The following is a 24278-nucleotide window of genomic DNA, read 5'->3' as shown; positions in this document are numbered from 1 at the left end:
AGAGCTGTTAGTCTGTGAAGGCCTTATTGGGTGCTGAATCTTTAATATCATGACTGAAGAAAGAACCTGGGTTGATTCAGAAGGCCTGAGACAAGCTAAAACAAAAGAAGTCATACAGACAAGGTTGCTTTAACAACAAAGTTAGGACAACAAATGCAAAGGCCCGTGACATCATGTTGTCAGTACTTGTCAAAGTAAAGCTGTATTTTGGTTGCAGCTCCAAAAAAAGGATTGGGAAGTACTTCAAGGGTTTCCTTCAGTTCATGCCAGTTGTGCTTTAAAGACAGGTATTTGGGAACTGATACCTTTAATTTTTAGTGTCTGTTCAGCTCTTCCAGGATAGAAGAGAGAGTGTAAATGCTGCCAGCCACTAATTGCTGTTGATTCACTCCTCTGTCCCAGAGGATCTGAGCAGCTGCCAAGGCAGGAGGTTGCATGAGCACTAATGAGACAGAAGAGGAACTGCCTGCTCAACAAAGTGGGTTTGTTTGATATGGAGTTGTTTATTTTTTTAGCAGTGGAATTTGACTCTTTCAACAGCTAAGCAGAGCTCCTAGAAGGGGTGGTGGGGAGAGCATGCACGTTAAACACCTCAGTCCATATCCATGGTGTGAAGCAGGCTGTGCACATGAACTTGGACCAGTGCCACCATCTCAGTGTTTCAGGATGGGATCTGGTGTTCTTCCAGAGTGAAAGCCTGGCATTCTTGGCATTGTCCCTAATCCGGGTTTCTTGCCTGTGAACACTCTGGTATGTAACAAGGGGCAAACTCAGCTGAAGCTTTTCCTGCTCTTAGGATTTAGAAAGGCTCTCTCCTAGGCAGAGTCTCAGGTGTTCAGCAAATGGTGGGCTCACGTTTAACTTTCTCCTAATAAATGTTTAACAATCACAGAGACTCTTACCTCTGTTAAAACTGGCTGAAACCAGAGAGCAGGTTCAGAATCTATTTGTGAACAGTGATTTCATATGCCTCATATTTACAGAAAACCAGACTAAAAAAGCCAAACCTGAAAGCATTTTTTGAGGAACTCAAAACTTGTTTTCTAGCCAAACATTACCATGGAGTCTACTTCAGAAGGGGTGTCAGGAATGCCATGAGCAAAACATAAAACAAACAGAAAATGACAGTGCCTTTGACCTTACCTTTGTTCCTTTTATTTGGCTGCACACTTCATTAGCCCAGTTCTGTAGATCTACTGTAGGGAAAACAAAAAGAGTAGCTGTAACATATAGCAGGCACTGAAGTTAACCACAGACCTAAACACTCACAGTCATTCACAATCCACAATATCATATTAAATAAAACCAGTAAGCTGTTTTTACTGACTGTTAAAGTGTCCCAGCATCGGTCTAGCTGAGGATTCATTGTAACTGGAACAGGGATATATTTCTGTGGAACAAATGTTTCCAAGCTCCTAAAATAGACCACGGTTAAACTGTGTTCCACATCAAATGGGGTTTCTTTCCTGGTCATATGTCACACCAAGCTATGACTGGCCCAACAACGACCCGCTCGCAGCGGTATGGTCTATTTCAAGAGAAGTCACATGGATGGCCCAAAGGCCCTTCCCAGCTAGGAGTGAGAAGCCTGGAGAGAAGAGGGTAAGCCACTGAAACCACAGCATGGCAAGCTCAAATACAGCATACTCTACTTAATCAGGGTCTGCTTAATGGGGAAATTAATTCAAAATTCCTTGGAGTATCTCCCAAAGGAAAGCTTTAAGTCCAACATATTTTATGGCAACAGCTGCCACTTCATAGAGTTAGCAATTCTGGTTTTCTGTTTACACATTTAGGAGACTTTGTAGGGCTCAGGTCTCACATAGATGTGAAGCTTATACTGGTTTTGTATGTCTGAAGATAGACTAGCTTTGTAGCCACTGCCAGTTCCCAGCAATGACTTTGTTCCTCTGATGTTGAATCTGCACATTTACTGGCAGTATCCCCCCAAAAACAGGCAGAGCTTCTTCCTGAGCCTGCAATTCTCCCAGGCTCAGGTTAGCAGAATTCATCATGCAAAGGCAATGAGGGACTGTCACTGCAGAGTAGCAGGGCAATAGAAATGTCAAAGAAATTGCATTCCCCCTAACCTGCTCTACACAATATTTGGTTTGTGAGGAGAGTCACCATTTCCTCCAGCACATCCCAGAAATTCCAGATTTAGCACAACCCATGTTTAGAGTGGCAGAAGCAGCCTATTTCTAAAACACAGGCTGAAATACACTTTACAAGAAGGGATTTCTGTCTTCCCTTCCACTGTTCCCAAAACATTTTTTAAGTTGCTAGCTCTTGGGAAAGGAGGTGATGGAAAGCTTTCCACCTTTAGGGGGGAAACATAAAAAATTAATGTAACATTAGAGGTATGTCCTTCATTAAGGAGACCAAGGGCTTAACACAGAGTTGAGTAACTACTGAAAGTATTTCCACTCAATTAATAATAATAACAGTATCCCACTGCTATCCAGTATGCCCTTGCTAGAATTTTCCTATTTTTCTACTTTTTCTGTTTATGCTATTTCCTTTTAGTATTTCGTCCATATCTTATCAGAACTTTGGCCTCCAGCTAGAAATATTGCCTCCATAGTGTTTTCAAATACACATAAGGCCTTTGTCTTGAAATCCATATTTTAACCTGTCTAGATGTAGGTTTTTAAGTAGGAGGAGAAGAAAACAGGAGGTAGTGAAAGCCCCTATGTCTGTCCTTGACTCTCTTTGGCCAAGGAGTCTGCTGTGCCATGTGGTGTGGAGCAGCCATACTGCCCTGAAAGCCCCCAGCACCAGCCCTCCTCCTTCCACACCGTGGTCGTGCCCACCTCCAGGGTGGTCACCCCATGGGTCAGTGTAATACACCGCAATACACTGCCTGTAATATGCTGTAATACACTGTCTGCCTAGAGGAAGGGAATTTGAAGCCTGGCTTTGTGCTAGGTAAAGCATATCCATATGGACAGCCATGGAGATAGCACAAAACTTCTAGCATAACTCCTGAGCTTCTTAATCTAGTGGCTACCCATGAAATTGGAGTGCACAGAGAGCCATAGCAGTGTCATTAGCTATCACGTACCTGTTAGCTTTTTTCCCCTATTCTTGTAGTACACGATGAAGACAACGATGCCAATTAGTGTCACAAAAAACAAGATGACAATCAACACATATAAGATCCTGTTTGTTCCTGCAGGATGTAAAAAAGATAGTGCCATCAACATGCAGCTTGGACTCAGCAGTATAACAAACGTGGCTCATTTCACCTGCTTTTCTAGGGGAGAGGGTTTTTTTTCCTTTCTATTCGATTTTTAGTTTCTGTAATAAGAACAACAGCTCCCTTAATGAAGGTACCTGGTACCAAGACATCTCCATAAAAACCAGAGCCTTGGTGTCTCAGAGAGGTGTGATTCGGTCTCAATGCTCCCCTGAATGTTGCCTTGCAAGCTGCCAGCAGACCATGGGCTGTGCTCGATCTCACTCAGGAAATACGGGACATACATCTCACAGAGATTACAGAATTCAGCTGGAAAACTCTGTCCTTTATCTCAGGTTATGATGAATCACTGCATGCCAGGCAAGCAGCCTCCCTGGTACCATACCTACACTGGAGAAGGAAATGGGCAGTGGGCAAGAAGGGCTTATCTGAGAGGGATTGAGCTGAGACTGTATCCATTGCTATAAAATAAGCATGGACGTGAGCTGCTGGTCTTTATACAGATAATGTGTGTATGGCAATCTGCAGGCTGAAAAAACGAATGAGCTGTAAATGTGATGGAGGTCATATACTGCTTGCCATGCAGTTTTAGTGGGAGGTGTGAAACAGCTTAGTAGTGGACATAGGCCTTAGAGCCACCAGGCTCAAAGCAATTTTTAAGGGTGGGATTTCCCAAGAGCTCTGTCTTGGTCCACAGCTGCTCTCCCTAGGGTCACCCACAATGGGAATGGATTTAAGCCAGCCAAAACCCCTAGTAATCATATCCCTCCTCCTCCCTGCTACTTCTGAACACATAATCTGTACAAGGACACATACCGTCTTCTGATGGCTCAGACATCTTACGTTCTGTGCAAACTGCATCAGACTTGTCAGTCCCAGACATGATTTCTGTCATTCCTAAAGCTGTACAGCTAAAAAAGAAAGACAAAGAGGCTACATTCTCTAGAGGAAGCTTAATGTGGCTCCTAGTCTTATGCAGAGAAGTGCTGTCTGTTGTAAAGTACAACATTTCTCTACCCTTAAGAACATCAGGCATTTTCTTTATTTTCAGCTGTGCCAGCTCAGCAGTTATGTTGTTACTGCTCTCTTGCTGTCCTCTAAGGAGAATTCAAGCTTCAGCATGAGGATGTTTCCACTGCTGTACAGCCAACAGAGATGCTCTGTGTAATCTGCAAGCAGCCTGGAACACCCCATTGAGAAATGCTTTCACCCAGGCTTCTCCCTGCCTTCTGGCTGGTGTGGCCCTTTTACAAGATACAGGGACTTACTTGGTCCAGGGTTTACACTCGTCGGTGGATGAAGACACCTTTGAGAAGTAGCCTCTGGGGCATGGTATGCACATTGTGTCCTTGTCCTGTTGCACTGTGTGAGGTAAAGGAAGAAAAATTTCATAGCTGAGTTTCTGTGAATTCCTTTCAAGCGAGAGGAAGGTGACTGTGCTCCCCATCCTCTTGCTCCATTCTCCCCCTGGCAATTCTCCTGAAAACTTTCCTGAAGAGTGGATCTTAGGTTACATTAGAGCAGCAATGACAGTCACATGTCAGCAGTGAAAAGTACGGTTGTCTCACCTGAGCACTTCTCTACAAGATCAAAATGAGAAATGACGAGGAGCCATTCGCAGTTTTTGTAAAAAAACACACAGCTGTTACATCCTTCCCCTCCTAATAATTCCCTCATGTCAATGCTACGCCACAGACAGTGATGCTGACTGGTATTGTCACCTCTATAAAGTCACGGTAAACAAAATGCTATACCAGGATTTGCTAGGCTGGAACAGCAACTGTGCTCTAGGCCTGTGCTGCACAGCTTCCTCCATTACTCTATTATGTGCTGCTTTTTTGGGGTTCCTTAGGCTTGGTGCAGCTGTTCCCAGTGTTCATTACAACTCTGAGCTTGACTGTGTACTTTCCACCCACAAAACACCTGCATTCTGTTTTCAATCAGACTTGAGTGAAGTAAATGCCTGTAATAAATCTTTGCATTACTAGCCATCTAAAACAGAATACAGGCTAAAACAGAATACTTCTGCTATCTGAAAGGTGTTAATCACTATTAACTTGCTTATAACATTATAAAATGGCAAAGAAAAGTCATTGGACAAAAACAGATTGCAAATCCAGCCTCAGGAACAACCCCCAAAGAGTGCTTCTCTGAATACTGGAGCAATGCATGACCTAGTGACTCATAGTCAGACACCTCAGCAAACATTAGAAATGTACTGAACACCTTGCAACTACTGCCATGTCCACATGATATCTTGCAAAAGTCACTTTATCCAAGACAGTATTTAAACTACAGAGGTAGAAGCCTTCAAAATGTAAATAGTCCAGGAGGGTTATATGCAGTAGTAATGACAACTCAGGGATGCATCTTCTGTTGACAGTCGTCTGAGAATCTAAAGTAACCTCTTTAATGTCACAACCCATGCGATTCTGGCATCATCCAGCTGGACATTTCACTTCATACATTCCCTTTCTGTATCTTACCAGGAGGCTTGACTCCGAGTCCTGGAGCACACATGGTATTTCGCTGACAGCAGTCGCAGTCTTCATCCCAGTGGTATCCCACTGTACAAGCACACTGCCGTTGGAATGTTCTGTTCCCTGGGTTCACTTCTCTCAAAGCTTTCCCTAAAAGAGAAAGTAGATGGGAGTAAAAATCTCTCTGATAATAAGCCTCAAGTTTCTGAGCCTCCTGTTCTACCTATTTGCTTTGCTTGAATGCCAGATGCAACACCATTCACGTTAGAGGAAATGGTGTCTTTCAGGAAGCATGGGAGACCCTTGATCAGCACGGAGGTCCTCACCAATTGCACTCCTGAACAATACTCCTTGTAGCTGCTGTAGAAAATAAATGGAGCTTTTGCAAGGGTGAGACAAACACATTAGGGGAAGTGAATGCACAGAATGCTGGGCAAAAGGACAACCTTTAAGATCAACTCATAGGAGGCAATGGCCCAAGTGCAGATAACCACTATCAGCAGCACAGACTATGGTCATGGTGCTCAGCACAGCACAGAATCTCTGCTGCCTGGGCACCTTGCTTTCCACCAGGGTCTTCTGCAAGCCCAGCCTCCAGTGTTGGGTACCTGAACAAAGCAAATTCCCTAGATCCACTTTCCCATCTTCATACTTCACTAATTTGGATTAAAGGTTCTGCAGTATGAACAGCTCACCTTGATCACATATTTTATGTAGTAAGCATTTATCTTCTTCATTCCAGACATCCATATACTCATTTGGGCCACACGGCTGGCACACGCTATCAGAAGTAGCGGTGCATCTAGCAGACAAATACTTTCCTGTGATTGAGAAAAGGACAAGTAGGTCACCCAGAAGTTGCACAAAGCTGTCTAAGCTGTTTAGAGAAAAATAACAGGTTGGACTAACTGAAGTACCACTGTGAACAATCCCTGCACTTTTTCAGTTTTTCAATCTGGCCCCCAATTAGTGTGGCACTGAAACATTCATGAAGTTGATGGCCTGGGAGCAGTCCTACCTACATGCTGCTTTCTGTCTCCTGCAGTGGTTAAGTGCTATCTCAACAAAATAGCTGCTGTGGCTTTTGCTGAGGCCAGCAGGACCACTCCAGCACTAGAAAGCACTGGTAAGCCTGAAATCATGCACCTGCAAGGGTATGCCAATAGATCAGCGGAGTCACAAGAGCCAGCCACCTCACTGACCCGTAGAGCAGTTTCTAGCCAGCTTTTCAGCTGTGCAGCTGGTACAGCCCAGTCAGCGCTCACATACCTGGCTCACACTTTGTGCAGCACCGTCCAGAGTATTCATAGTGTTGTTCGCTTTCACATGGTGGAGTGATTTGTAGTGACAGCTGGAGCAGAGAAGGAAAGAGAGGACATGAGAACCAATACACCTGGAGAACTTCAGACCTACCTAGTCACAGTGCTGGCAAAGAGAAGAAAACTCTTCTTCCGTGTGGCATTTTGGATAGCTAAACAGTAAAAGTTACCCAATATTTATGACTTCAAAGGTGCTTTGCAGACATGCTAAGAATATGTACTTCATGCTGTACACACAGGGACTTGGAATAGAACCAGGTGACAAACAAATAACACATCTTGCAATTTGTCATGAACTTTTGGCCTGCTATATAAGGTTTTCTAACAGGACTCCATTATTTGAAATCTACGACTTTAAAACAATTGTAAAGCAAAAAAAATGGCATAGAGATACTTCTGTAGTCTCTTTCACAGAAATGACCTCAGATCAAGACCTGTGCAACTGACAGTTTTAATGCAGAGCATTAAGGAACCAAGCAAGGTGAATGATTTATACTCCCAAAAAAGAAGCAGCACCCAGCTTCCCACTGGAATCCACAATACTCCTGGCTAATCCTAGAAAATACTGGACTTGAATTTTGCAGCTTTTTATGGCTCCACTGTGTCCTGTATAGGTGGTCTCACAAAACTGAGGCAGCCATCCAGAAAGGTGATCCAATTAAGCCAACAGTTTTTTGCATCTCAAAAAACCAAAACAAAATCAACACAAACAACCCCTCCCCAAACCACCTGAAACTGGTACATGAGAGGGCATCTGCAGGAAGCAATCTTGTCTCTGGCCCTCACTGGCCTTTGCATCCCCTCCCTGCTCTCAGCTGCCTGTACACACTGTGGTCCCACCCACAGCTCAGCTCCCTCAGCCAGGCTTAGGGGCATAGCTTGTGGTGGGGATCCTGGCCAGCCAAGCACTTGCTGACCCTGCTTTGGCTTCCCAGAGTCCTCCGGGCAAACCCAACACCTTACAACCAATTGTTGATTTTGCAATAGATAAAGTGATTTAAAATCTAGCCCATAGCAAGGAATCCTTCATTATTGGATACATTTGATAAAATCTCATTTAATTGGAGAAAGCTGCAATAAAGCTCCTACTGCTGGTTAAAGGGAACTTTTGCCATCTAATAGCACATAACAGCCCTGTGCCTACTGATAGTGGTTTCCATTCCTCTACTTAGCATTCTCCCCTTGTTTCTTCCAAGTCTTTACATCTCCTCTTTCCTCCTTTCCTAATTTAGGCAATAGCAATCTCTTTAAAAAGAAAATAGTTTTCCGTAAGCACTTTGTCCTATTCTAATGCTGGGAAGGGTCTTGTAAATTAAAGATGACCAAAAAAATTTGAAATTTTTCTTTAAAAAACTACCTTTTAGCTTGGAGTTTGAGCCACAGGTTGGTGCATGATTTGCGTTTATCAAAACAGTGCTAGCTGTGTTTGGAACAGAAAAAGTAGCACAAGTCAGAGGTCTTGAGTTTTTATATTTTGAAGTTTATAAACAACTTACAGCTTTTATTATATAATTAAAACAATCCCAGGTCAAATTAAGAGTCTAGTCTTGCAAGAAATCTTCTGTTGCCTCATCATTTCCTTCTCTCTTTCTTTACATTCATCAGCAGTACCTTGCTCGTGATTTAGATTATGCATTTTTGGAATAAACATTGCATTCCATGTTTACACAGCAAAAGATAACGATCAGCTCTGGCAAGGTAAGAGGTGATCTAGGAAAAGGAAAGCCAGGCCAGCCTGACGGATGAACAGTGACACCACTTAGTGTCCCTGGGGAAACGATGAAAACACTCCTGTACTCGAAACAGCTCAATTTCTGTAATGCAATTTAGGCGTTATCTGCTAAAACACCAAGCTGTCCAGCAAGGGATTCAGGCAATGTTACAGGACCAAGTAGCAGAGAGAAAGTCTTGAGCAACTGATTCCCTACCCAGCCACGCAGAAAGGTAACAAAAGTGATGAGACCAACAGCAGGTCCAGTCATTCTCTTTTTGTCACAGAATGTCCTCTTCTTCCTCATTTGCCACAGTTTAATAGTTCCTCTTTTAGACGAAAAGACTAAAAAATTACTGAAGTGTCAAACAAGGGCGAAGCCATCCTTTTTAGGGAAGGATATGCAAATCTGCTAAAGAGCATTCAGTTAAAGGGTCTGGAGTAATTTCTGAGAATCACAACTCAGCCTGAGGAGAAGCAGCAGAGCCTTGGTGCTGAAGTGAAGGGAGCTGAGCAATTGCTTGGACACCTTTTGGAAATTGTTTCATACACCCACACTTTATCATATAATGTGGGCTATTGTTATGGTATAGTTCACAGCTCCAGCTGCAGAAATCTATGCTGTATGTCAATAAACAGTCTCTTCTGTAATTGTGTCCTCCCCGTTTTCACTCAAGCCAATGAATTCACAGAGCTGCAATATTCCCTCTTTTGATTTATGCCCAATGGCAGAAAGACAAGGCTCTCAGCACCCATGCGCCAACCCCCACGTGAGCGCAGCCTCCTTGCAAAGGTGAGGGATTTTGGACTGGTATGGACTGGCTGGACCTGTTGAGCATCAACACTGGGGGAAGAGAGGACAGGAAAGGAAATCAAAGCAACCTGGAGTTTTCTTAGGGTGGGAGCCAAACTTGGGCCTTTTGCTAACACAGCCCCATTGATGTCAGGCTATCCCTTTTTTGTCCTTCTGCCAGGGGGCTGTATGTGTCTGTCCCAAACTGTACATCAACTTCCTCTGGGGGCTGAGAAGTGCTTGTGCTGCTGGCAGCACCATGACCTAATGCTTTGCCATCACCAGCACATTCCTGCCACTGTGTCCTTCTGAGACAGGGAAGTGTAATTCATTTTGCAGATGAGGAACTTGCACCCAGAGGCCAGCTGGCTTTACAGAGGTGACAGGAAACCAAACCAAGTCTCCCAAGACTCAAGTTTGCTCCGTAACCCCCGGAACATCCTTACTCTCATGGGATGCTGGCCTGTGGGTCAGAGTGATTTGGACACCACCAAGCTCTTATCTAGTGATAGAACAGGCCTCAATGAATAAGAAGGTGCCAACCTCCTCTGAAGTGCTTAAAATGAGACAAATCCCAGCCTGGCTATTCCTTTAATGGTCTCACTATTGATGAAGCTGCCCATTAAATCCCAACACCACATGCAAATAAGCACTTCAAAAAGCTCTAGGTATCCTACGTAAATCTAATTTGTCACTTCACAAGTGTGCAAAGCACACAGATTTACACCAGTTCCTAAGAAAGAGACAGCTTTCCTGTTTGATTAACATTATCTCAGAACATGTATATCTGACAGGGAAAAAAGGGGAAAAAAGGCTTGGTGGATCCAGTCCAGTAAAGCACACAAACACCTGCTTACCTTTAAGCAGGGCAGCACAATTGACTTCATGGGAAAAACATGCATTCTCATGTCAAGGTTTACAGAAAGATTGTATTTTGGCGTTGAGCTGCAGGCAGCCTTTTCAGCTTTGGTTTTTCTTGCCTATTTGTTGAAAAGCATGCTAAGCAAGAGTGTGCCTGTGCTTTTAGGGCTGGAGAACATTGATGACAGTGCTAAAATCACCCATGTGTTACTCGGACCTTAAAAAAAAAACCACACAGGTGCTTCTAAAGGGGGAACCAGCCACATTCAGATGCCTGTCCTCAGGCTTGAGGGAATATTTATTCTTTGTGCTGTTGAGCAATCAGAGGGCAGCAGAAGCTGTGTGTCATGGATGCTAAAACTACTTCTTGCTCTTCACATTTCAGAAAAGATACAGTTGCACAGGCCTCTTTCCTTTAAAAGAAAAAAATCTGGAAGAACAAGGTCGGGGGTTTCCACAATCTTTTTCCCATGACACTTTTGAACAAGAACCTGAGGCCTCAATGAGGATTGCTCATTATTGTTAATCTTAGTTTGGCAAAAATTGAGATGTAAAAAGACACGTCAAGGGGTAACTATTTTTTAAGATGACACCTTCTTGCTCAGAGTAGTTGTTTCTGGAGAGTATTCAACTCATCTATCATCATTTCACTCAGCAAAGCACATTTTTTTTCTCCATTTGTTATCGCAGCATCAAAGTACCTGTGGGAGAGACAACTACAATCTGTCCCACCTTGCACACACCACTTGTTCTTTATACTTTGGAGCCCAGGTTTATTCAAACCACTTGCTTTTGAGGTCTTCAGTCTTGTCTGCTGTAGAACTAAAAAATTCCTGTGGATTTAAAGCAAAGGCTTTATTTGCCTTTGTCAAGAGGACTGAGCTTTGAGTAACATTTCCTGAACTGAAGTAGCCCCTGCAAGCACAGCACCCTGCTATCCAGCTAAGATGGCCTCTGCAGTCATTTGCTGCTGCTGCTTCAAACATGAGCCACTGCCTCTCCTCTCCCAGGTACTGACTGTGTGCCCGCAGCCTTCCAGCTTCCTACCTGATTTCGGTCAGCAGTATCACCGACCAAACTCCAGATTTCTTCAGCCTATCACCAGTTTTAGAGGCTTGCCTAAAAAATTGTTTAAGAATAAAAACAGAATCTGGTTCTTGATGGGTGCTGCTCTGTGGCTGGTGCTCCCAGGCACTCCGTTGAGGTGCGTAATAGTACCGTGCACAATGAATGACTCTGGAAAATTTTTAAATTGTGGGTTTATGGGGCGAACAAGAAGTCCTATTTTAAAGATTTAACTGTAATCACATTATATGCAAGAGTTCCTTCATGGACAGTCTTCACTGTTGATAAAAATTACATCAAAGCAGCACACCAGTCACAGCTTTGCAATTCCAGTTATTTGCTTGCAGGTCTGTAATTCATCACAAAAATCTCAGATTGTGAATGAAATGCTTCTGGTGATGTCAACTTTCCAGTGACCAGTAAACCACATCAGAGAACTACCACCACGTGTTAGAACAGAGCCGGGAAATGGCAACAGCTAAAACTAAATATTATTTCACTCAAAAATAGACTTTTGAAACCCTGCTAGAGCCTGAATACCTAAAGAGTCCAGAAAGAGTGTGAGGGATAAAACCGATAATGAAGAGGTAAAGAGAAAACTAATGTGCAACCAGGACACAGGCAAATGGTGGCAAAAGCCACTGACTATTCCCCTTGTCCCTCTGTTTTAGCATGCAACAAAAAGCAAACACCTGAATGACTGGTGTTGCTCCACTGATGGGAAGGACCATTCATCAATCTCAAACCCACCAGAGCTATTTCTAGCCAGCAGGCTACGTGAAGGAGAAGTGCTGCACTGACCACTCTCAGCGAGGCGGTGGGGTATGGCAGACAGGAACCTCAGGTATATCAGATGGGAGATGATGGAGGCAGGAGACAGCAGGGCTGAAACGGCTACCAACTGAACCTGTGAATCAGCCAGCTTGCTTCTGTGGACAGAAGACTTGTCATCACGTGCATGACATTTGTCATTGAGAGACAAAGTCACCTTCACATGACAGCCAGAGGGGTACACTTAACATTTTCACTGACTAGGCAGTCTGTAGTGCCTGCATGTTGCCTGCACTTTGCTGCAAAACCTCAGGCTTTAACCTACGTGCCCCCACTGCCACAGCAATTCAAAGACTAACAGTTACTAGGTAGAATATTTTGAAGATGAATCAGAGAGTAAGAACCCGAAAGCTAACCAAATCAAAACATTTAACAAAAAGTCTTGACAGCAAGACAAACAGTCCATAACAAGCAGAAATAGACTGCAGAATAATGACGCTATCAAAGCTAATACCCAGATGTGCCTGTGACAAGGCCTGCAAAGGCAAATCTCTTCTAGATTGAACAGGTGCAACAGCAGCACTCCAAAGGAAAGCTTAGCAGCCTCACCGCTCCACCTCCACGTACAGTCTCAATGATTCACCATGAGTAACTCTACACCCATTCATGCTTAATTAAAATAATAAAAAAGACACTAAAGACACAATGATTTAGGGGGAGCATGTGCCTCTTGCATTTTAGTTCAGCACAGCATTTTTCTATGTTTCATCAACTGAAGCTGAGATTTAATGGAAGAAATGACCATGAGAGATTTCTTGGGCTGGATGCCAAATTAGGAGTTCAATGGGGACTTTCTATGCTTCATATCTGTATGTTTATCTTCCCTTTCTTTCTACATGTCCACAGAGTGGAGCATAATGTATTAATCTCTTACGGGGTGAGGTGGGATCCCACAATCATAGCTGAGCTGCCACGGAGAATGAGAAAACTTGTAGAGAAGAGGGGAAGCTTGCTTTCACCTCCTGATGCTCTGCTTTGGCTTCCTTCTCCTGGATTTTAGCATTGCCCAGGGAACAAATGCTGAATATTCTGCAGACAGAAACACGACGGACAGTGGTAGGGCTGCAGCCCTTGCTCCAGATGATGGCTGCATAGAGGGATGTAATATGTAACACCCACAGACTGTTCTGCTTTGGCGTGAGAGTAAGGATTGCATGATTGCATCTGCACCTTCTCCATCACGAAGGAATTGCTGCCTTTATTAAAGGGCTCAAGACTCAGCTGAGAATTTATTAATCCACTCTTTAGGTGTCATCGCGAGGAACCAGCTCTGCCAGTGACCGTGGCCCAGTCAAGTCAGTGGGAATATTCCTTCCTGATCTGAAGGGGTTCTGGCTCGTTTCCATAAGCAGCCTGTTTTACTACATGTGGTATTGCAGGGAAGAGTTTTTTTTCCCAGTGAGATCAGCTTCAAGGAACCATCTCTTTCTTGCTACTGAAAAATGAAAAGTTACTGAAGGACATGCTGCTCATAAGGCTGTAACAAAATAACATGCTCAAAATAGATTTCCTTGTGTGCTACATAAGTAAGTTTTAGGACTTTATATGAACCTAGTAGCACATTTTTCCCTATCTCTATTTCTGCATTCCAGATTAATGCATTGCCTAACAAAACTTCACAGTATTTTTATTTCCATACAAGACTTTTTTTCTTTTCCCTCTGCTTTGACCACTGACTAAATATATTCTGCACCCATCTGCAGTCACAAATGTTGTTCTTTGTCATTCTTGAACAGATCCTATATACTTTTTTTTTCTTTTGGAGTAGCCACAAAGTGGTAAGGGTGAATGACCTCATTTTTTTTTCCCCCTCCTTGGCTAATTGGCTCTTGCAGGGTGGATTAAACCGGACAGCTTGGCTCTTTTACCAAAACTCAGCCTCTCCTGGTCGCTTTTATCTAGATTTTAAGAGGGAGGCAGCCAGAGGGTTCTGCAGAGCTGAGAGGTAGCTCCTGGTCTCAGCTCTCTGCCTGCCCACTGTGTTGTCATTCTCTGTCACAGCCCCTGCTACAGTCTCTCCTTCTGGGACATTGAGGGGAGGCACCAAAAACACATTTGGTCAAGTGGTGTGGGGAATGTGCCTCTGCCATGGGGATGCTGGTGGGCTCATGGGCAGAAATGTATCCAGAGAACAAGGGTTGGATGCTGTAGCCTACGCAATGGCACCCAGCCAGGCTGAAATATCCACTCCCTTCCCAGGCCTGCGCAGGCAGACCTCCCTGTGACTTCGGTGGGAAATTGATGGGGTGCTATCCTGCAGTGATTAATGACTCTTTGGCTTTGTTTGCAGCCATGACATCCTAAGCACTGCACAAACACCAAAGAAAGCCAAGCCTTCGGCCTAGAGAACTCACGCCCTGAAAAGGCAAACAAAAAATGTAACCACGGGAAGCACTGTGCAGAGCAGCCTAGGTGGCTGCACAGGTATGCGACAAAAACCAGGATGTCCTGGAGTGCCAGGGTGATGTCAGCATCACTCCTCTTGTGCAGCGCTGAGCCTTCCACAAGGCACTCAACTGCAAATGTGATAGCACACTGTGGTGATACACAGACAAGGAATAATCAGGAAACCTGCACTTCCCCAGTGCTGACGCATGACGCCAAATCCCGCTCCCACAGGGCAGAAGCAGCAGCAGGCTGCCCTGAGTGCCAGTGCAGCCTGCAGAGCCAGATTCCCAGCCATTGCTTGTAGAGTTTTTCTTTTATTCCATGAACTTTGGACCATTTTCAAAGGGTAAGTCATAAAAAGCGGCAAGTTCATGCAGGTAGCCTCTTGTGTTGTACAGACCAAGGCCTACCCAAGTCCAGAGTACAACCTGGTTAAACATCACTTAATTTTTATATTGCATTTATAACACACAAATATTTGCCTTTGCGCTTTGCATCACCAGTAGTGAGCCCTTCTCAGAGCAGCTGCTTCTCTGTGCAAGCAATGCCAACCAAAGCATCCTTAAACCAGGGGTTCATGGCTGCAGCAGAAGCCAGAGCCACCTGGCAAGTTGAGTTTCCATGGAAAGGAAGGGGACAGTCTGTGTAAGCAGCACAGCTGCAGCTCAGGACATGAGGAACCAGCCATCTCTGTTCCCCTCTTCTCCCCACTGCCCACCTCCAGTAAGCTCAACCAGCACCCAAAGCAATCACCTCTTCCAAGTGTCCAGCAGCCTTTGCACTGCAGAACATACCCTGGCAGATCAGGGGGCAGGATGAAAGCAGGTCTGGATTCTGTGGTCACAGCACGTGGTGGCAGGAACCCTCCTGGCTCTGGTCACCACAAAAGACTTCCTGGAGACCTGGTCATACCGAGAGGAAGGAGGCAAGGAGAAGGAGGAGGACAGCCTTGCAGCAAGGATTACCTTTTTGGTGCATCTATGCATGTACCTGGTACAGGAGGGTCTTTCACCACTTTAACTCCAAGGGACAGATGGATAAACATAGCGAAGTGACTCAGATATGATTCCTCTAAATAATGTTAAGGTATAAATGCCAGAGGGCACCACTTTGAGGTTTCCACGATTTTATACACTGTAGTTATGTACTCATCCTCTTTACCATCTGTACTGGTTCTTGCATAGCTGTCAAATTACATCCCGCCTTTCTGAGCTTGAGGGCAACAGACAGTAATGGGCAGTAGAATCAGATCCTTAGGGCCAAAGTTAATCTATCTGCTTGACCTGCCTTTTTTTACCTCTTTTGGCACAGTATGAAGAAAGCCCTGTGCCCTAAATGACAGAGGTCAGTACCCTCGAGATGTCTGACAAGCTTTGAGTTCTACTGACTTGTGAAATGTGGTAAAGGTTTGTTTTGGTACTGTTGGTGGGAAAGAAGAAATTACATCAGGCAGATGATGCTCAACATGAAAAAAGAAGTGGGAGAGGTTTCTTTAATTATGGATTGATGCAGTTTTGTATGCATTATATTCCTTTCATATGAGGTGCTGTAAGATTTTTCATACATTCTGGGGTAAACTGCGAAGCAACTAAAAACTTTTCAGTGCCCCTACAGGAACCATTCCCACAATGGAATTTTGACAAGTGAACTAAATGAATTATGGTAGCTTTGAAGCCCACGCTGTTAACAACAGAATAAATCCAGGAGTTTAGATTAGATACTGTAGATGTTTTGCTCTACTGAATGATTCCTTTGGCCCTGATCAGAGCAGGAATAATGATCCAGGAGAGCCCATGATATAACACAGTGTAGTCACTGTTACACTCTTTTCCCCCCTCTCATCATACAGACAGTGCATTTTAGGAAAGTGAAAGAAAAATCTATATTTTGGACAAAATTTTTCTATATTACAAAGAACTCCAGATGCTTGCAATGAGTAAACTTTCCCTATAAAGTAAATATTACAGAGTAGTGGAAGAACCCATCCCATTGCCACAAAAGGGGAGAAGAATCTGCAGTGCAACTGGTTTACTGCATACTTGCAAATGCACATTCTCACAGATTTTGACTCCCACCTGATGGTAACACTGATGCTCTTTACTGGGGTTAAGCAAGGAAAGAGATGTGACTATTCTGTACAAAGAAGCTGAGCGGATCATGCCTCAGAAAGCAAAATACCTCTTACAGGCACCCAAAACAAAATCACTTGGAAAGATCATTTTGTGGCTGAAGCACAAGATAAGCAGGAGGGCAGAGTTCTGCTCCATGCTCCATGTGTGACCTACAGCAAGTCACGAATTCTCTGTTCCCATTTCCTCTTTGGTGAAAATGATGATGATGATCATGTCCATTCTCAGCAGAATTATAAGTGGGTACTCATTAACATACATTTCCAAGTGCTTCTCATTCTTTGCAGGAAATACATTGCAAATATCACTGTCCTAGCACTATTCCACTATATTATTGAGTCTAAACTAATACAAGTGCATCAGAAAAACCTCAGCCCTACCATGCATATTCTCACAATTTATTCCATCAGAAAACAGCACTTTTCTAAGAAACCACTGTTAAATCAGTCAAACAAAGGAGAACCTGAAAGGCTAGCTGGGAGCAGCACCTCTCCAGGCTTGCCTTACTCTCATATTCTTGACTTGTAGGTTCTGCTCACTGTTGCAGGCGGAATGTTAAATTAACAATTAATATTTTAATCTTTGACAAATTGTGGCTTATCCTTATTCTAACACTACAACTTTCCTGGAGCATCCTACAATTTTGTACTGTTACTTGTCCAGTAGCAACTTGAAAGTTTCACCCTGTACGACCACTTACAGACTCAGAATTAAGCATGTGCTGGATACAGTGGAAAGACTTTACACATCAGCCCAAAATAAATACAAGTTCCTTGTTTTGTGTCCTGTGAAAGGCTATGAATCAAGAGGTGAGAAATAATGAGGAGTTCCTCCTGGTTTCTACATGCTGGGAACTATAGCATGGAAATCCAAATTTTCAAGGTTTGGTCAAGAGCTGAGCAGGTTCCAGGAAATGAGCAGATGCCAAAGGGAAAAACTGCACTAAACCAAAATGGCTCCAGAAGGAAGCAAGCATTTAATAGTTAGTGACCTGAAGCAAAGGTAAGAAGAACATTGAGGTCTGCTCTTCATGCTGCATTGATCACAGTCCTGAACACCAGGACAGGAAAAAAGAGACAGACACAGAGGATACCTAGGAACAGGGCAAACCACCTGAAAGCTATGATGAAAAATCACTTTTGAAATTTGCAGGCTCATTCATATACATATGGAGGACACCTGGAAAGCAGCAATTTAAGGGGAGCCTAAGAATAAGGGTGGACAAAATGAAACGTATGTTTTGGAGGGGAAAAAAAGGCCTATGTGGTTTTAGGCAACATATTTAGGACCAGGGATCCAGAGGAAAGGCTCTCAGGACTATGTGGTCAGACATTAAATTGTAAGCTGTAGACAGCAGAGGGTTTTTTGTTTTGGTTTGGGTTTTTTATCTTCTTTTTCTTGAAGCTGCACCTTACTCTCAGGGAACCCAGCCATGGCCTAGTTACAGCACTATGCTGAGGGACGCACTTAAAATTACATAACTTATCAAGAATAATGAGACATAGAGAAACACTAGAAGTTCAGATGAAAGAAATAGAAATGTTAGTGAGACTGCCAAACATTGATTAATGGAGGAAAGTGTGACAGCATGGGATTTGTAAACAGCCTGCCAGTCTAGAAGGGTCTAAATAACCCAAAGGGAGAGGAACAATTTTTAAGCTGTATAATTAGAAAAAGCAAAGCAAGATGCTGCAAAATCAAACCTCTGGAGGAAACTCAGTGTATGCCATTCACAAGGCTCAGCAACAGCTGGCTGTAGAAAAAGGTCTTTCCGAAAGCCAGGGAAGACCAGCAACGATCCCAAGTATAAAACACGCTGACCATCAGACACCTGGCATTGCACGAAGCTGCAACAAGAGCACGCTCTGTTCGCAAAAAACCGCAGAGCTCAGATCTTTCCCCTTCAGAGGAAAGGGCTGTCCTTTTGGGGCAGCTAACTCGCGATGGGGATTTGGCTCCCGGCTCTGTCATGAGCAGCACGTGAACCTCCAAGTGAGTTATGTAGCCGGCATGAACCTCAGTCTCCCACCCGTGGGCCCGAGGTCACAACGCCGCCCCATCTCCCGCGGCCGCCCAGGAGCTGCCAACATTCGGGGCGCCGGGATGGTCAGAGCGCCAGGGGCTCTGTACCCCAGTGGCGGCGGCTGAAAAGCTGTACCTGGCCTGCGAAGACCGCACGCGCTCGTCCCATGCCTGAGGGACAAGTGTGCTCCCGCTCTCTCGAACAAATCTATTCGGTAGGGTGGAGTCTGCCTTATTTTTACTCTACATGCAAATTATACCCCTCAACAACCTCACTGCAAATATTTTCTGGTTTCTCACACCCTGCCCTGGGCAGAAGCAGGCTGTTTTCCCTGCAGATCCTCTGGCTTCCTTTGGAACTTTGGGTTTAGACTACTTTGATTTTAAAGAAGCGAGAAAAGCTTGTGAGACAGGATGAGTTGCTGGGATAAAACCAAAACCAAAACCCAAACAACCAGAGGGGAAAAAAAGGCAGGCGAAGCTGTTCTGCCAAATCCCGCTCTCCCAGTGCCTTAGGCTCCGACCTCGCCGTCTCCTCCAAGCAACCTCTCCGTGTGAGATGCGACACCCACCTTCCCCCTCCGCCGGCTCGCAGCCTTACCTGTTTGCCAGAGGCAGCGAGGCAAAGGAGAAGGAGCCAGCAGCCTGACGGGACGGGCATGTCTGGGTGTCCGTCTCTGCCTCCTCCTGTGGCTCCTTTTCCTGCCACCAAAGAGAAACTAGATCGTTCCAGCCAAGCCCCCGTGCCCCGGCAGCAGAGCGAGGCACATTTGAGCTAACTACTTCTCTTTCTTCCTTTCCTTCCTCTCAGCTACACGAGGGGAGAAGAGAGAAGAAGAAGAGAAAGAAAAAAAAAAAAGGCGCCTGGCTGTAGTTCCCACAGCATTTCCTCAGACTTGACATGCAGTGTTGTTTTTTTTTTCCCTCTTTTTGTCCCTCCCTTTCCTTTCTCCACCCCCTTTTACAAGAAGTGTAGTCACCATATCCATGGCCCTCCTCCTGCCGGTGCAGACTGCTTTCCCGGTCAGTCTTTCTCGGCAGGGGCCACCCATCCACCTGCCCTCGCCTCGTGCTCTGTGCCCTCCCTTTCCAGCTCTCCTCTTACCCAGCACCTTCCCTCACTGGCATCTGCCCTGGAATTGCTGCCTTCTCCTCTCCACCCCTGGATATTGCCTGGCACTGTCAGAGGACATCTTGAGCCTCAGGCAGCCTCCCACCTCGCCCCCTGATCCATCCAGGCACAACTGCCCTCCTGCTCCCAGCACTGAGGAAAGCCTCCTGTCCCATCCCCTATCCCATCTCTTTGCCTGTGCAGCAGCCTCGGCGTTCTGGCACAGCTCGAGGCCCCCCCACTCCTCCATGTACTTTACTTTGGCTGACGGCGGGAACTGGTGGACGCGAGTGTTGCCAGAGGGGAAGAAAAGCGGAAGATGGGCTTTGGGAGCTCTCCCAAAACAGTCCACACAGTGCATGGGGTCAGTCCCTGCGACCTGACTCGGAACAGTGCAGACTGCCCTCCTGACCCCCAAAAATTCCATTGCCACCACTACCAACCCTGCAGCAACTACCTTGCCAGCTGCAGCTGGTGGTGTGCCGGGAACAGCTTACGATGCCCCTCCTCTCACAAGGGGAGCAGGAGTCCTCTGTGGTGAGGCAGGACAGGGCAGCACTGACTTACAGGGGCTGAGGATCCAGCAGAGCTGACTGTCAATACAAAACCTTCCCTGCTGCCCTGTGCTCACATGCTGTGAAATAACTTGGTAGCATGATTATGACTTAGGCAAAGAAGGAAGTCGTTCTTTCGCTTATGTATTTAGTTAACTCTTGATCAGGAAAGAAAAAAGAGCTATTTATTAGTTTCACTGTGTTTTCAAATAAATAAATACATTCAAGCACAAAAGATGAAGAGAATATTAACAAAACATCCTTCCTCGGTGGTGCTGTGGTCCGATTTCTGCTCAGAGGAGCGATATACTCAGGACAGAAAGGGCTGCTGGGTTTCTCTCCTGTAGCTAGTGTGGAGGGCCTGCCTGCACAGTAAAATTAAGCTATGACCTTCACTTCACCTCTACATAGTTTCCAGAGGCCATAAAGCTTTTATAATCTTCCTAAAGTTCCTTTCAAGACTTGACACACTCACTGTCCTCTGCAAGCATTGGGCCCTGCCCAATCTGTGCTTAACCAGGTCTTGGTGCCCACATTCCCCTGCTGGTCTCTGATACGATGTGGCTGTTTGGTGCTGGTGACCCCTACGTCTGATGCTCCACAGTGGGCTGTGGGACAAAAGTATGCTGCATGATGTGCCTGGCTTAGGGCCAGAGGCTGCTCCTGATGCCCTCACTATCTGGAGACGAATGGGCAAGGGTCATGCTGATGAGTTTTAGCAAGCCATAGAGCTTGCAATTGCAGCATCAGAGCACTGTCAAGCTGCTAAAGGAGTTGGGATCTCACCACGCTTGGGCTGGAGAGGCTACAGCTCTGGCACCAAGCAGAAATTGAGTTGGCAATGAGGGGTAAGAGGGATGACCACGGCACCTGACTTGCACGGTAGGCAACAAATGCAAAGCCAACTTTATGGGGGGGCTTTGCAAGGGGGTAAAGTGCATGCCCAGCTGCTGGCAGTGGTGTTATTCTCTGTTGGTCCTGAAGGGAGCCCAGCGAGATGGAGGGGCAGCACTGGGGTGAGATCCTTCTGCCAGAGCCACATCCACACATTGCTGAAAACTTGCAGCCCTGTGCCAGCTAAGATGTTTTAAAATGTTTGTATTTATGGTACAAGGAAATGTTGGTTTGTTTGTTTTTTTTTTTAAACAGAAGTCTGTTAAGTCTCTTCCCCTTTTCACATTTAGCACAACACTGAGGCTATAGGCTCTGTTTATTTACCAGCTGCTCATTGTAACCACAGATTTACAAGAGCAAATTCACACTCTCATCAGCAGTTAGATGTGTTACTGGCTCGCTCTGAAGGTGTAAAGGGTTTGAAGGCATTGAGTAAAGCCAAGCCCTGTGCAGCTCAGAGGAGCTCCAGACTACTCAGTATTGCATGTCAGCTTGATTACTTTTGCATTCTCACCCCTGATCCTGCCTGAAGTATTTCTTGTTCGGTCTGAAGTTTCTCTCATTTTCTACCACTATGTGAATACAGCCTCTTTTTGAAAGCACAGACATTTTCCTCTGTGTTAAATTTTATGTTTCTGAGCCAAAACCCACAGAAGCCACTACTGGGTGCTTTACAGTCTTAATTATGGATTGCAGTAGGTTGTTAGAAACTAAAATCTGAATGCTAGAAAAGACGAACTAGGGAATGTATAGCACTGTCAATTCAGATTTATCATGTATTCATTCTATGTAGCACAAATAAAAACTAAAAATTTACACCAAAACTGTCAGCCTTTTCTAGAATTTTTTTTTTAATATTACAGAACATTAGTTTTTCAGCTACCTTTGCAAAGCACCTATTTTGAATAAAACCAAAATGCTCGAAATATTAAAGCTTCAAATGTAATGGTGATATTTGAGTGCCACTCGTTTCTGTTCACCACTGTGGCATGCAAGCCTAAACTGGAACTAGCCATCATGAAGCTGTTGTTAAAGAAGAGAGATGGAAAACCATGTGCAGCCTTAGAGGTGTGACAGAACCAAAATAATACCTTGGATAATTTCAGGATCCCTTCTTTGGCAGAGCCTGCCATGGAAAACAAACCGTTAGCCCAGCTGACCACTTAGCAGGCCAGCACGGATCTCTTCTTACCTCCTTCCTAGAGAGAGAAAGGTGGGTATTGCATGATAAATGCTATTTTAAAAGAAGCACATCAATGTAATACTGCAAGTTTTGTAGCTGCTTGAAAATGAAACTCTTTCAGCATCAGTTCAAAAATGCCTCTTTTACAGGAGCTTAGATAAATGGCAACTAACTCCCAATCAATCCCTGAATTTGACTCCCATCTTTCCAAAACTTTCAATCCAAAAAGCAAGCAAAGGTAAGGAATGGTTTGGTGGATACACCAGTCAACTGGGCATCTGAGCAGCACCCGTAGATTCATGTCCATGTCCCCAGCTGTTCCTTCACTTTATCCATGCCACTGAACTCCTCTTCCCTGCACACGGACACCAACCCTCGTGATGCCCCATTTTCCCAGGAGGGAGAACTAGAAGGCTGCATGTTAAACCTGGGTAGAGAAGCAACACTGAAAGGCACATACATGGTTGCACCCCAGGATGCCTTTTCACATATGCAGGAAGGCTGTGAAGGAGCTTCCATTCCCTTGCCTCTCACATGCTGTTGAGGGATGGGGGATGAAATGAAAAGTTTTGATCAGTCAAGATCATTGTTTTTCTTTCACTACATGTCACAAACGTTGTTTGGGATTTCAGGCTCTGGACTAAATACAAGCTTTGTGAATACAAGCACCTGCCTCTCAGCAGGAGGAAGCCAGTGCATGTCCAAAGTTAGAGATATAGGAAAGGTCCCTCTTAATCTTTGGGGGGGGGGATACCGTGAGGGACATTGGGTCACACTGCAGTTTCTAGAGTACCATGCACAGAGCCTGTCATGGGGCCAGGGAGAAAGGCTGCCTCCAGCTGCCTTATCACCTGCCACAGGGAGGGACCCCTACTGTGCCACCCAATCTGTGGTCTAGAGAAAAAAAAATAGAAAAATATCTGCACATTCTAGCACAGAGGGCTCTAGTTTTGTTTGAGGCCTCTAGCTATTAAAATAAATCCATTTAAAAAATATAACTCTATTAATAAAAACCCCAAACCATACACAAAACCATGCTGTCAACTTGAAACTGTTTTCTTCCTGTGAAAAGCAAGTTTCCACGGCAGACTATTGCCCAGTCTCCTTGAAATTTTCAAATGCACAAGTATTTTCCGTGACAGAGCAACCATAATAAAGCTCCTTGGTCACAGAGGTGTGGTTTACACAACACACCTTTTACAATCCCACAAAAATGTAGCAGTGATAAATACATATAAAACCCCCTCAACTCTGTAGCATTCAAAAGAAAAAATCTCAAAACCAGCCACCGCTAGTACGTTAAATATTTGACGTATGTGCAAGCAGACACTGAGCTGATAGGTTGTCACCAGCCACTGTGGTAATAACAATGCCTGCACAATTCTGGATGGAAACATAATGTCATGGTGAATTTTTAACTTTGAATATTTGTTCGTGTTTATACGAACACCTGATGACCTTCTAGACTTGAGTCATATATTCATCCTTAGGACAAGAGCAATACTGGCACGGAAACTGAGGAGCTTGCTCTGCCCAGGATACACCTTAAGTTCTGTCCAGCCTGGAGGTGAGTCTTTACAGCTGGCAAACACCCACCAATCCCTTAGTGGGAGGACTGAGACTTGAATTCATTTGCAACACCCCATTAACAACTCCACAGTCACCCTGTCATTTTATCCAACAGCACACTTAACAATCTTGAACTTCTTTCAAAGCTCACAAGAACATTGAGATGACT

The 24278-nt window shown here is 44.7% G+C and overlaps 1 protein-coding gene across 5 annotated transcripts in view; it reads right to left on the bottom strand.

Annotated features, from left to right (window-relative positions):
* Nucleotides 1-22558, bottom strand: part of TNFRSF11A (TNF receptor superfamily member 11a) — a 31093-nt gene extending 8535 nt beyond the window's left edge. Inside the window, exons 1-9 of one of the 5 annotated variants that reach the window (XM_027682347.1) lie at nucleotides 22449-22558; nucleotides 19400-19609; nucleotides 6949-7030; nucleotides 6375-6500; nucleotides 5686-5829; nucleotides 4468-4561; nucleotides 4016-4110; nucleotides 3065-3172; nucleotides 1144-1196 (exon numbers count right to left, since the gene is read on the bottom strand). In XM_027682347.1, the coding sequence (XP_027538148.1) occupies nucleotides 1144-1196; nucleotides 3065-3172; nucleotides 4016-4110; nucleotides 4468-4561; nucleotides 5686-5829; nucleotides 6375-6500; nucleotides 6949-7030; nucleotides 19400-19459 (762 nt within the window). In that variant the 5' untranslated portion in view covers nucleotides 19460-19609; nucleotides 22449-22558. Of the gene's footprint in view, nucleotides 1-1143; nucleotides 1197-3064; nucleotides 3173-4015; nucleotides 4111-4467; nucleotides 4562-5685; nucleotides 5830-6374; nucleotides 6501-6948; nucleotides 7031-19399; nucleotides 19726-19903; nucleotides 19919-20366; nucleotides 20455-22448 lie in introns of those variants that run through there. The other 4 variants (XM_027682352.1, XM_027682360.1, XM_027682376.1 and 1 more) reach the window with 4 other exon arrangements.
* Nucleotides 22559-24278: the final 1720 nt, after the last annotated feature.

Source organism: Neopelma chrysocephalum, unplaced genomic scaffold, assembly GCF_003984885.1.
Source record: "Neopelma chrysocephalum unplaced genomic scaffold, ASM398488v2 Primary Assembly neopelma1_22b, whole genome shotgun sequence".
Taxonomy (NCBI): domain Eukaryota; kingdom Metazoa; phylum Chordata; class Aves; order Passeriformes; family Pipridae; genus Neopelma; species Neopelma chrysocephalum.
The sequence above is the reverse complement of the archived record's forward strand: the minus strand, read 5'-3'. Positions and strand labels throughout refer to the sequence as shown.